At 30.9% G+C, this 14,381-nt stretch overlaps 1 protein-coding gene across 1 annotated transcript; it reads right to left on the reverse strand.

The window, feature by feature from the left end:
- Nucleotides 1-5,179: 5,179 nt before the first annotated feature.
- LOC114367314 (dof zinc finger protein DOF5.7-like) lies at nt 5,180-7,006 on the reverse strand. Its single transcript, XM_028324469.1, has one exon. It carries the CDS (start codon nt 6,533-6,535, stop codon nt 5,507-5,509), a length of 1,029 nt encoding a protein of 342 aa, XP_028180270.1. The 5' UTR covers nt 6,536-7,006; the 3' UTR covers nt 5,180-5,506.
- Nucleotides 7,007-14,381: the final 7,375 nt, after the last annotated feature.

Genomic DNA, 14,381 nt, shown 5'->3' on the forward strand with positions numbered 1-14,381 from the left:
TTTTTGGCCACCGGTTTTGAATTGAGAGGATTCGAACCCAACACCATTCACCAGCCACCCCCATCATTTCACTTCTTGTCCTTTTCTTTGTATATTTATCCTTCTTTTCATTCTCCCAATTTCTCTTCTTTCTCTTTCCTTTTCTTTTCTTATTCTTCTCCTTTCAACATTTTCTGTCTAACGTAATTGTTTGAACTTTCAAGGCTAGAACGTGTTAATCCTGACCCAAACTCTATTGATATTTTGAGACCGTTCATTGATTTTAATTTTATTTGATTTAGACTTGACCCAAAATTAATGTCTAGATTGGTGAGTGGGTAGGTAGAATGAATTGACTTGATTTTTAACAGAGGGAATGAATTTAGATATAGTATTATCGAAGCTAAAATAATATTAATTATAAGAAGAAAAAAACACTAAAAGTAATCTAATTACAATTCTTATGTACGGTAAATTTGCTAATCTTTCAAATAATTATTTTAAAAATTATACTCAGGATTTTATTAATTGATAATATATTTTTTTATATTGACATAGATTATAAAATAATAGATATTTTATAATAATATATAATTGTAAACATCATTGATATAAATATTAGGGAAAATTTTGGTAGGTACCAAAATATATGTATGATATACATGATATAATGTGAAAAGAAAAGAGTGAAATAAATAAATAATGAGTATTAATGAAGTATATATTAATAGAGCTTTGTCTTTTTATTGAGTAGATCCACTCAATCTACTTGATTGATTAACTTCATTGATTAAAGGAGATATAAGATTGAGTAATTGAAAATTGATGGTTTTAAAAAAAGATGGTGGATTTGAATATCTTTTATTGACATTTCTAATAAAAGTTAATAAATTAATATTTATCAATAAAAAAATTCATTTCATATAATTCAAAGTATCTTTTAAATACCAAAAGTTTCAAACAAAAACAAACCCAAAAGCTTGAAACTGGCTAGATTGCTATAAAATAATTAAGAATAAATCCTACAATTATCTAGTAGAGACCAATTATTTTTGCTTTTGTCTTATGGTGGTCAAGTCTTTTTGTTTGTGTTTTATGGTGGTTAAGCTTGTTTGCTTCTTTTAAGAGGTTAAAATTTGTGTTATCACTTGTGTTTAATGGTTAAGTTTGTATTTGTTGACTTTAATCGATATGTGGACCTTCTCATTAAAGATTTTACATGTTTTACATCTCAAATTTCTGATGAATAAGATTGACATTGTCTTAGTTACCATCATCTTGTCAGGACGTGCTAGACTATGGATATAATAGAGTAATTAATTATAAATTGTTATAATTTAAATTCAAGTTATATATAATTTAGTAGATAATTTTGAAATTATTATTCTTTTGTATTCTCTATATATGTTGTACACTCACAGTGAATAAAATCTTAATCATGTAATCATTTCAATAGTATGTACATGATGCTCATGAAAACCATTCATATTAGACAAATTGTACACTAATGGGTACAACTTTTTTTCTTTTTACATAACGTTATACAATAAAGAAAGATAGAAATAGATGGGATAAGATGATTGATGTGATGAAGACAAACAAAGAGTTATTGTAAAAATATTATACGACATTTTATAAACAAATGATCTATTGATATTAAATTATTTAAAGCACATGCAGATGAGAAGGTAAACAAAAATGCAGATGAGAATATATACTTTTGGGATAGTTCAAATGGTGATGAAAACCTTATTGAAAATTAACTAATTAAGACCCCATAAAATATTAGCAAATAATCTAGAAAATTTCTAGGTTTTTTGTAAATATGGTATATTTTATGTTTCTGGTCTTACGTATATGATAAGCATGAGTTGATTTAGCAGGGGAAACTATCGAGTATCGAGTGATGAATGATATTGGGGCCAGACGTTTCCGGGTAGGACAAGGAAGAGAATGATGAGAAGCAGTGTATAGCTAGTTTTTTTTTTTCTTATGCACATGTCATGAGCTTCTTGCACTTGTAAGTTGTAAAATGAGAGTTTGCCACACACAGAAGTCCAGAAAAAGTGTCTCTTTCCAACTTTATCACGTTAATCACGCAGTTTCATTTTCTTTATTTCCCAACTCATCCCTCCTCTTCCTCTTCCAATTCTCTCCTTCTCTTGCCGTGACACGAGCTACAGAAGTCACATAGAAAATCATTATACTTAGGACAAAGATTTATAGAAATTATAACATTCACTTGATGATTTTAGAAAAAAAGAAAGAAAAAGAAGTCTGGAGTTCAAATTCCTTTCAAAAATAATAAACTAATTACTATTTATCGATAAAAAATGATAAAAGTTTATAATACACTTTGAGAAAATTAATTATTGATATTTTTTTATTTTGAAATAATTGATACTTCCTTGCTTCATGCACATAATGTTTTATTTGAAACAAGCGGCGAATGGATCTGAAAATGAAAAAAAAAATGCAACTTATTTGTAAGAAAAGAGGAAAATAGAAGAAAGAAGATAAAGCCTAATCATACATGCATTTGGATACCTTTTAATCAATTTTCACTCCCAAAATCATGGTAAAATAATGTGATTGGATTAGATTTAATTCTATCAAAGTCAATTTCAAAATAAACTTAAAGGTCAAAGCAATAAATAGTTGCTTCAATTTTTAATTTTTATTATGATTTTGGAGGAAAAAATTAATTCTAAGAGGTACTAAAATATATTAATAAAGATTTTTTTTTATCCCGTGGTTGATCCTTTCAGGGATTGGACACTAATTAGATACCTCTCCATATACTTATTTGAACCTTGTTTATTTTCTTTTGCTAATATTATTTTTCTAGATTAAAGATTATGGGTGTTTTTTAACTCACTGAATTAAAAATTCTTTTTGCTAATATAATCATACTGATAAAGGTTATATTTGACAAAATTAACTAAAAGTTAGCTAGTAGTTAAAAATTGAAAATCGGTAGTTGAAAATTTTTAAGTCAACTTATTAAATTATAGATGTTCAATAAAATTAGTTGTTAAAGTAGTTAAAAAATATAAAATAACATATTTAAAAAAGATAATAAGAAAATTGAATTAATATTTTAATGATAAAAAGAAAATAAAATATAAAAAATTAGAAGTTAATGTTTTAAAAAACATTATTTTAAGTAACGTCTAAAAAAATGTTAAAACTACTTAAAAAATATTGTTTAACAAGTAATCAAACAAATTTTACCTTCTTAGAGATAATTAATTAGATTTTTTTGACAAAAAAGATTAAATTATCAATAAAACTAATAAATATTTCACAACTATAACATGAGAAAAAGAAATACTAAAATCTTTCCAAAGAATAGAAATTTGCCTAAAAGCTCATGTAGTTTTGTTGGGACAAAGGGTTTGCAACAAAAGTGGCGTTTTCTGATTTTATTAAGAGCCAAAGGAATGCTGCTGCTATTAACACGAATACTTGTCATATATATATATATATATATATTAGACACATTGCACATTTCACTAAATAAGTTTTACCCAACCGAGGACCGAGGAAGATAGTGCACTTTTTTGTTGGTTTGAATCAAGATATTATTGATTGAAAGTTAATAATGAATCTCATAAAATATTAAAATTCATTTTAAAAATAAATATATTTTAACAAATATTTTTTATATATAAGTTAAGGATCGAATCCATAACTATAAGATAAGATAAGGCACTTTGCATGCACACAAATTTAACATTTCTTTAGTCATGATGAGTGGGATAAAGGTGAGGAAGAGCATATAATGCTAAGCTTTTCTGCAATTGTGGGGTCTGAGTCTATTCGCGCGAACAGTGAAAGTGAGGAATCAAGATGACAAGCAAGCAAGAAAAAGCAATGCTTGCTGCTTTGCTCTCTCTCTCTGTACATGATACAGTAGCTAATGAGAGTGGATGCTCAGTGGCAAATAGCACGGATCATGAAAGGGCTCACTCTCCAACACTCTAAAAAGCTAAACACAACTTTTATTTATTTTTATGCACCAAAAAAAATCGAACCCTAAGCTTTAGATACCATATTTTTATGTCTGTTATTATTCAAACGTTGGCAGTGTTTCATTCAAACCACCACTTTTTCAGACACCACCAAATCACACCACACTGCCACAATAATTACGAATAGTCTTAGCAACATACTACTATATGAGAAATTAAGAGAGAGAGAGAGATAGTGAAGAGGGAGGGCCATAGGGCTTTTGATGTTGCAGGGCTAACAAGAGGCCAAGCAGCGAAAGCTACGGCCAGCCACTGCGTGTTTTGTGTAGCTGAAGAGCCTGAGACTCAGTTCTCTGATAGACACAGATCAGAGGAACACGCTGAGGCAGGGAGTGATGTTGTTTGTTGTGTAAGTTTTCTGGATATATCAACTGAACATAAAACAAATCAAAGATATCATCACATTAAATTCTCCCCCATTTTCAAATACACAACAGGCCAAAAAAATCCATCACAGATCCCAATGACACATATTCAGGGAAAACGGTAACATTTCATTATACGCTTTACAATTAGCCAAAGCTTAATTGAGAATTACGTATGCCATACTTAATTAGAGAGGAAACAATAGAATAGAGGTAACTCTCCAATTCATAAAAAATAGTTATAATCCGGCCGACTTAGTTTAAAACAATTATGAACAATTGAAGTACGTACATTTGATATAATGAATGATCTATAGAGAGGTGTGATGAATTATTTATAAGAAAAAGTATAGACTGAATTATTTTTTTTTCTTCCATAAACTAAAATTTGTTTAGGAATAATTGAAAATTAGTTTTTGAAGAAGTTAAATAAAAAAATTCAAATTAATTTAATCATGAGCTAATTTTATCAAAATTTATTTTATTTTATCTCTTAATAATCCTAATAGAATCCGAGTGCAAGAAAGGAAGCATCAAAACCATTGGTTTTGAAATTAAATCACCATTTCCTTTTAAAAGTCTCAATGTCTCATTTCTTATGGTTTCCATTCTAGATTAGCACATCTAAAAAATAACTACTAAAAGGGAATGTAGATATTTAAAAGAGTAGAAATTTTTTTGAATGACCCGTTATTAATTAATTTTTGAATTGAAAAGAGGGGAAACAGGAGAAGGAAACAATTATATCCAATCTACAACAATGAAGTAAAGTAATGAAGGGCACAAGATACCATCCAATAATAATTGAGAAAGTAAGAATTTAGACAATTAATTGATGCACATCTAGCTGAAATTGAAGAGTATATGAACACATTATGGTCTTAACTTTCCCATCTGTTACATATATGTTCCTTTGAAGCCAACGTAAAGAACAAGAGTGACTGACAGACATAACTACCATATACCTAAAGGAGTTTAAGGCAATTAATTTTCAGAGAGTTGGCCTAATATTAATTAATTTCTTCCAAAAGTTAATAAACAAAAGATCTAGCTAGCTATCACTCTACCTCTTTCTTAGTCCTCTTTATCCTCCTCCCTCGTGCTTTTACATCTTCTAGTTCTAGCTACTTAGGGCAAAGAACTATATTGCTGCGGCACATCACCCCAAGCATGGACACCACCACCACCGCTACTCCAATTGCTTGCATTATCATTATTCCCTGGGCCACCACCACTACTAGTAGGTGTTGGAGTCACTGAGGCATAGGAATTCCCAAAGAACCACTCGGTTGAAGGCGTGTGTGTGTCCCCACTTGGACCATGTTCTTTTCTGGAGTCCCCAACTGGGAAAGTTCCTGGCTTTGAAATCTCAAGGTTTTGAAACAAAATGGTTTGTGGCTTCTGAGTCTGGTTCTCAATCTGGTTAACACCACTATGATCTTTCTGGTTGTTGTCTCCACCAAAGAGCATTGCCAATCGCTGCTGCTGAAGCTTCCAGTGCAAGTCCTGATTTATAGAACTCAAAGACTCAATGGAAGAGGCAAGGCCACTATGAACGTTCAAAGAGCTCATACCTTGGATTGCACCATTGTAAGAAAAAGGGTAATTATAGAGAGCAGCAAAAGAACTTGATAGGGTGGTGGTGGTGCCAGGAGAAGGGTCAAGGTTGAAACATGAAGAAGTACTAGAAGTGTTTTCAAAAGAGGAAAAGTGGTTGTAAGTGGTTGGAGGGTGATGATGATGGTGAAGCCTAGGGAAGGGTAACCCTCCAAGGTGAAAGTCCATGGAAGGAGAAAGAGAATGAAGGAACTTGAGTCCACCAACTTCTGAAGAGGAGGAACCAGAGTCCTTGGAGTCACATGATAGCCTTGATGACTTCACCTTCTTGTTCTTTCTGCAACCACCGCCAATAGGAACGTTGCGCAAAGCACCACCTTTTGTCCAGTATCTTCTACATGTCTTGCAGAAATGCCTTGGCTGCGTGAGGCTGTAGTTGTTGTAGTAGCAGAATTTGGTGTTGGGTGAGTCACATCGTGGACAATTGAGACCTTGCTCTTGGGGCCTTGTGGAGGAGCTTTTTCTGCCACTACCACCGGAACTTTGAGTCTCTTGGTCTTTTGCTGTGGCAGGCTTTGAAGGTGTGTCATCGGGTGACATCGTTTGAGAGAGAGAAGAAAAAATCGTGAGAGGTGAAACAAAGTTTAAGGAGTTTTGGTCTTTTTGGCCTTGTGAGGTGGGAAAGTTAGCTAGTTTCTTCAGTTTTCAGTTTCCTTTTGCAGAGGCAAAGATACTCACCAATTGAATGATTTCATGCATGAGGAAGAGATCGAAGTGGAAGGAAGGAAGGGTCTTGTGTCTTTGATAGGAACCTGTGATCCTCATCAAAGAGGGTGATTGGGAATTAGTAAAATGATGTATGAGGTTGGGTAAGTGGTCTTTTTCAGATCTAATGGAATAAAGAAAACTGTCTCTATACACATAGTTGTATGGTAGAGAGAGAGAGAGAAAGGGCACAGATGTCACTAGAATAAATAGTTGGTAGTTTAAGATATATATACTAGAGAGAAAGAGAAAAGGGGTGAAGGAAAGGGGAAGATGATCCAAAACAGTTGTGTCAGTTCGAGTGATCCACTACATACTACAACAAAACTATTAGACTGAGAACCAAGTCCTTTTAATATGGTTATTAAATAATGATGGTAACGTGTATTGGGGTTTGAGGAATGACAAAATGGGTAATCAAGTTTTTAATCATGTATATGCAGAGCAAATTAATGTCCAATCCAAATGTAATTACTTTGTATTGCGTAGTAAGAAAACGTAACTTTCCCTTCTCAGCTGGGACATGTTTAACAAACTTTTTCGTCATACATGCAGGTCTTTTTTTTCCTCTTTTAAGTTATATATACGTGGATTTTGACACTTGTGCTTGTCTACTATTGTAAAATTCCTAGCCACAAAACATTTTAAGTGGACCAAAATTATGTTGACTTTACTCTTCCAAAATTAAATGCTCTTGCAACTGATTACGTAACCAGCACGTATAAATGTACCAAAAAAGCAGGTGCATCAATAACATGATCTATAGGAATAATTAAGTTCAAGGCATATATTTCAATCTCTTAACAATCTAAGTATAAGTAACCAATATATTTCTTAAGTAATTAATAAAACCCTCCGGTTATTGTTAGAGCATAGCATTAACCACCCCTCGAGCCGGCAAATCCAGTGTTGTTTCTTTCATCACAGCAGTTAAGTGAAAAAATAAATAATGGAAGCTAGGCAACCAACACATAAAAATATGAGGCTAGACATAAATGAAGAATATGAAAAGTCAGGGATTTAATAATTAAGATGGTACATGACCTCCAGAGTAGTAATATATAAGAATAGAATATGCATATGTATAAGCTACAATTGGAACCAACTAGTCCAAACAAGTGATAGGGGCAGTAGGAGTAGAGAGGATGGAAAGTAGGAGGAGGAAGAGAAGAGAGAGCCGAGTCAGTAAACGGAAACATAACAACAGCAGTACAACAGCACTGGATGCTCTCTGTGCACTGCCAACAGCTTGTCTATTTCTTTCTTTGAAACGTCCCTTTTGAACCAAAGTTAACTGCACCTCTCTTACTTTTCCATGAAGAATCCCCAATAAAAGCTCTCACACGTGTAATATATATGCATATTTTTATAGCTAATAGCTAGCTATTCCTCTAATCTAGCTTATCTAAGTAGATTAACATCATTAGCTTGTAGTTAATTACAGTGAACTTGTGGTCTATTTTTGGCCAGCAGCATATAGCACTGCTCCATTATCAATGATATATGTGCATCTGGCCCGCCTCTATCCTTTTATGCCACTTAATTGAAAAGCAGAATGAGTAAAAGTAGTACATCCCCTTGAAAAGTTTGTTCGGTTACAAGTAAAAAGGTGATTAAATTGTTTTTTATTATGTTATTCATAAATTTTGTTGTTAATTAATTTTAGTTAAATAATTTAATTAATTATCTTTAATGATATTCTTTTTTTATAATTATATTTTTTTTATTTACTAGACTTAAATTAAAGATCTTATTTAAGAAGATTAAGTTGAATATTCGAACCAACGGTAATTAATGAAAAATGATTAAATTTAATTTATTGAACTCAGATTATGTTATTTTTTTTATTTTTTTAAAATTTTAAAGTAGGAAATGAAAATCATGATACAAGTACCAATAGAATAGACTATACACAAACACATACACCTTAGTTTCTTTTGCTACACAACCATTAAAAAAGAAAAGAAAGAGAAGAAGCAGAGAGGAACTGATTTCAATTCAATTCAATATCCAGTCTGCTTGACGTCTGTTTCTATATTTGAGTCTGACATATGGAAGGAAGTACGATTGTGAAAACCCTCATAACTGCAAAGATACCAATCTGTAACAGGACTTTAACGGTCGTGATCAACCATTTACCCTGCTTGTCTTTTTGTAGCTTAGTTGATAGAATGGAATACCTTTCTGGGAACCAGGAAATCTAAAGCATAACGTGCAATACAAAAAAAGAAGATTTACTTTGAGATTACTAAGCCATGCAAGGACACAGCTCTCTGATATTGCCGGCTATTCCCAAAGCCAAATACCCTTTTGCAAATTATTAATATTAATGGATCATTTATAAAGTAAAAATTAATACTACTATAATAACTTTGAAATACATGTGTACATATAGTATTTATTATATTAACACTGTCTCAGTATGATTTCTAATAATAGCATGCATAGTTTTGAGTCTTGGCATTAAAGATGGTAAATATAGAAACAACAATCACTTGTCATTGTTGTGTTGTGACAACAAGTGTGATTGATCACACATGCAGCTAGGTAGGTAGCAGCAAGTTAGAGATGGAACCAAACCACCGACCAATTCTTGTGTTGTATGGTTGTGAAGAAACGTGCACGCCGTAGTAGGATTACTAGCTCTATGCACGCTGAAAAAACAGACAGAGAGAGACACGTGAGAGGGGTGGCTGGATTCCCGTGAGACCACCAAACCAAAAACCATAACCCATACATACATTATTACGTGCATAGGACTAGGAACAAGGTTTCCTCCAAAACGTTAAGTCTCACGAGCTATATATCCTCTCGTATAATCTAGCTAACTACTTTTATCGTCTACTCCTTCAGCATTAATTCATATTTTTCAGTCTTTTTTTGGTATACATAATTTTCAGTTATTTGAATATGCTGCGAAAAAAACAAAATACAAATAATAAGTTTAATTAGAGGTGGTAAGTAGCTCATAGGGAGAGCATACGTAAAGCAGGGAAGACTAAATTACAAATATATATTGCATACTCTTGTTTCAAAGTTTTTCTTTTCTTTTTAAGTGGGATTTGGGCTCCACTAAATTATTGAGAGGGCACTTTCAAAAGGAATGTACAATATAATAATTAAGAATTAACATTTGAAATTATAATTAATTTTAAATTTTATCATTACAATAATATAAAAAAACTCATCAGTTTATCTCAGAAAGAAAGATGTTTTTAAGTTACTGCCGTGTATGAAGATTTATAACTAAAATTAATTAAAATTAAGAAATAGTATTTTATTAAAAATTGTATAATAAGTATTCATTGAATCATTGTAGAAAAAGTATACTGTGATATAACGAGGATAAGAATAACTGATAAAAAATATTAACATTCTTGTTTTAGAAAGAGGACTAATTTGACGTTGTCATATAAGCATTTTTGAAACTGTGTTGCCACAGGGTAACAGATTAACAGTTAACAAAGTTATGAAGTATGTTTTTAATATAATGATAAGAAATGAAAATTTTAATTATTACGAGAGTTGGGTAGAGTAAATGACACCCTCCATGACCTAGCTTGTGGAAGAGTTTTGATCACCAGTGAAGAATTCTAACTAACCAAAAAATTGAGTGAAATATCATTGGATGACGTGTCATAAAATGTAAACTGTTAAGATATCAATTCTGAAGAATGCTACACCTCTTATACTATTGATCGTCTAAGAAATTGAACAACCATAATAATGAGATTTTTTTTATAGTGATTAGCGATTCAACACTTTGTATTTAAGTGAATAAAAATCATCTATTTTTAATCCAGATACGAGATTTTTTTTAATTTCTTAATGAAGGTGTTAAAAACACTAATTAATATTTGTGTTTCTTTTTAACATTACAAATATGAATAAATGGATAAAGGAAAAAAGAAAAGTAAGAGTAGTAAATATAATAAAGGGTACTCGTACTAGCAATACGATACCATTGATTCGTACTTCATTTATTATATCGATGGAAAATTAATGTTAACGACAAAATCCAGAAGCATACTTTTCCCTACCCCAAATATTAAGGTTCGTCAAATGAACAATCGCTTTCACTTCTGATACGAAACACGGGGTTGACTGAATCTGAATGTCATAAGAGAAAATATTACTATAATATAAGAAAAAAGGTAAAATACATAAGCTGGGTCCTTTAACTTCTCTTTGATGTCATGTATGGTTATTGTTAATATTGTAGACAGCTACGTATACAGAGGCACCAACAATATTATTATCTGCACTGCAGCAAGCTCCACTGTCAACTGACGATAGATACTGGTGCTGCCTGAATACGAAGCCGTCTTTGATTCTTATATTATACTCATATCTTAATAAATGAAAATATATACAATTAATCACTGTGAAAACCGATGAGCGTGCTAGCTTCAGAGCTACTACTATGTATCTATGTCCCTATTACTGAATAGTTTCTCCCATATCCAAACCCTCTTCATACTTGCTGTTGCTGCTTAATTACCTTTCATATGCTCATGCATGCCACCATTCTACCCTACCCTACCCTGCTCACCTTGTCCATCACTATCTTCATTATTTATGATACATGCATTGATACTGTTTTGGACACACATGCACGAGTACTTAGATACATTTGAAGTCCTGTACTTCATGTCATGCATGCCTCATTCTTCTCTTTACATAATTAATATTAGAAAATAAGCTAGCTTATTACCTAGCCTTGATTTTTCTCTAATTTATATTGTTGAATGTTTGAGGTTTATTTGGGATCTTTGACGATTAAAGTATACTTAATTTTTTTTTATCGACCAGATTAAAGTATAAAGTATACTTACTGATAGTAGGTTTGTTTGGATACACCTTTTTTTTTGTTTTTTTATGTTTTTTTGGTAATATATAGTTAAAACATACTTTTTTTAAAGGCATAGTTAAAACATATTATTTAATAGTAATATTAGTAGAAAAAAAAGTTTAAATACAATTTGAGTTTCTTTATTTTCACATTTTGTGTAATTTTAATTCCCATATTTTAATTGAGTGATTTTAGTTCTTAAATTTGATCATATCATGTTAAAATTAGATCCTGAATTAGAGAGATATCCCAACCATATTGCTTAATTAAAATTGACAGGATGACATAAGTATAAAAAGAATTCAATTCTTTATGAAACTTTTCTAATCATGGAAAAATACGATGTGTGCAAGCTTGGGAGTTGAAAATACTCACATAAACTCTGACATCGAATCTATTATTGTTTCTAAATAAAATACTCTAATATGTCAAATGTTGTTTTCAAATTATCAGGTACCTACACATTAGGCTATCGATTAAGTAAAAGATTATTGATATCGGAAAATTTCATTACTATTTAGTACATGTGAGGCTAATAGCTAGAGGCACCCAATTTTAACATATGAAAAAAAAATCAAGGAATAAAATCAACCAATTAAAAGTATGTGGATAAAAACTGCATTTGATCCTGATAAAAAATAATTATATTTAAAAAATTTAAGTCTCTTTTAACAAATTAAATAATTACAAAAAATGAATTTTTATGTTAAATTTTATTAAAGAAAGCACTAAAAATATATGTATATACGAATCATTAAAGGTATGCTTGAATAAACTTATCTATAAATACTTATAAAAAAGGAAAAATAAAAGAAACTTCTCTCCATAAATTTAAATTAATTCAAGCATAAGTTAAAAATGAGCTTAGAGAAACTAATATGAAATAATTTCTAGATTATGAATAAGTTAATTTTAATTTTTGTAAAAGATTATTATTATTTTTCTTATTTTCTTTTTTCATAAGTGTTGAGAAATTTATCCAATGCAAATATGCTCTAAGTAAACAACAAAAATCTTACTTAAATAAGTATATAGAATTAATTTGATTTTATCATTTTCAGCAAAAAGGAAAACCGCGAGGTAAAAATTTTGATCCCTCTTTATCATTTGCAAATATACTTGTAAGAAATTTTTTCTCATCATTTCTGTGAAATAAAAGATCCTCAACTTAAATCTAAACTGAAACACTTCCTAACACGACAAACCTCAATTGAAAGACACTAGCTAATTAACAAAACTATGCTGCACCAGTTTCCATAACGTACAGTTGACGCAAAAAGTTTCTATTTTTTTCTTAAAAACTACGGGTATTCTCCCTGCATCAGCTATCAATTATTAAGTGTTTTCTCCCAATAGAGTTATCCCTACCAAAAAAAAAAAAACTTCCGTCATTATTAATAATCAAAGGTCGTTGATAATGGCCAAAACACTCTATTCCATAAAAAAAAATCGGCTGCCAAGAAAAGGCCGTCAATAAATTGGTTCTCACCAAACGACTAAAAGATGAACTGTCGGTATAAAAGGTTTCAATTCGAATAAAAATCAAATGAAAGTCATGTTTTGTGTTGTTAAATCAAATAATTTGGATTTGAATTCTAACCTTGAAAATCAAATAAATCATATTAAAAATAATAATTATTTGAATGCATTTATAATTTTTTGACCAAGATCAATTATTATTACTTCGATAATAAATGCTTCGTACTAATAATTCTCACAATATCTAGAATAATTTTCTTTTAAGCATTTATGTATCAACTCGATATCTTTTAAGGTGACTAACAAAAGATAAAACTCTCACACAGGTGAACTTGAGCCATGACAAACCCACCTATTTAGCTCTCCTTTGCGAGTGTGATAATGGATTGTGCAAACTTTTTTCTTTATAAACTCAACTTTAAAACCTACAGTACAAGAAGGTCATTAAATAAATATTTTCTTGTTAAAATAATAAGTATGACCTATGATGAAATTATTATATTTTATATATATGAAATAAGCATACTACATTATTATATACAATTAATACGTTATGTAAAGTTTAAATTACATATATACACAATAAATAAATTAACTTTTTTTAAACCTATTCTTTAGCCATTTTTTAAAAAAAATTTAAGTGTATATCGTGTTTATAATGATAAATTTTGTTAAAAATAAATTAAATTTGTTTGTAAAGTGTTTATTTTATCCCACTATATATCTCATCTTTTGATGTTCCACCCGCATCCATTTTGGCACCAATCATTCGCAAGAATTAGGATTGAAAGTTAGCAACAGATTCGGTTCGCGGAGCACTGGCCCATGCGGTAGTGCAACGCATGGGCTTCTTACCCTTTTTGAAAATTGATTTTGAAAATTGATTGAATGTGACGTGGGCTAATGACACCTTTGTAATCAGACTTGGGTGTTGCTAGGTGCACCCAGCACTTAAGCTGAAATGACGAAAATACCCTTAATCTGTAAGTCATTTAAATTGATCCGTAAAAAGTTTACAGATCAACTTGATTCATAAGTCTTTTATGGATCAACTTGATCCGTAAGTCTTTTACGGATCAACTTGATCCGTAAGGCTTCTATGGATCAAGTTGATCTATATTTTCTGTAAAAGGCTTACGGATCAAGTTGATCCGTAAGCCTTTTACGAATCAACTTGATCCGTAAATCTTTTACAGAACAATACAGATCAACTTGATCGGTAGAAGCCTTACGGATCAACTTGATCTGTATCAACCTTACGGATCAACTTGATCCGTACAATTTACGGACCACCCTCACACATACCCATCACAAATGCGAAAAAAGCGCAGAGATAGTTTTGATATTTTA

Source organism: Glycine soja, chromosome 9 (assembly GCF_004193775.1).
Source record: "Glycine soja cultivar W05 chromosome 9, ASM419377v2, whole genome shotgun sequence".
Taxonomy (NCBI): Eukaryota; Viridiplantae; Streptophyta; class Magnoliopsida; order Fabales; family Fabaceae; genus Glycine; species Glycine soja.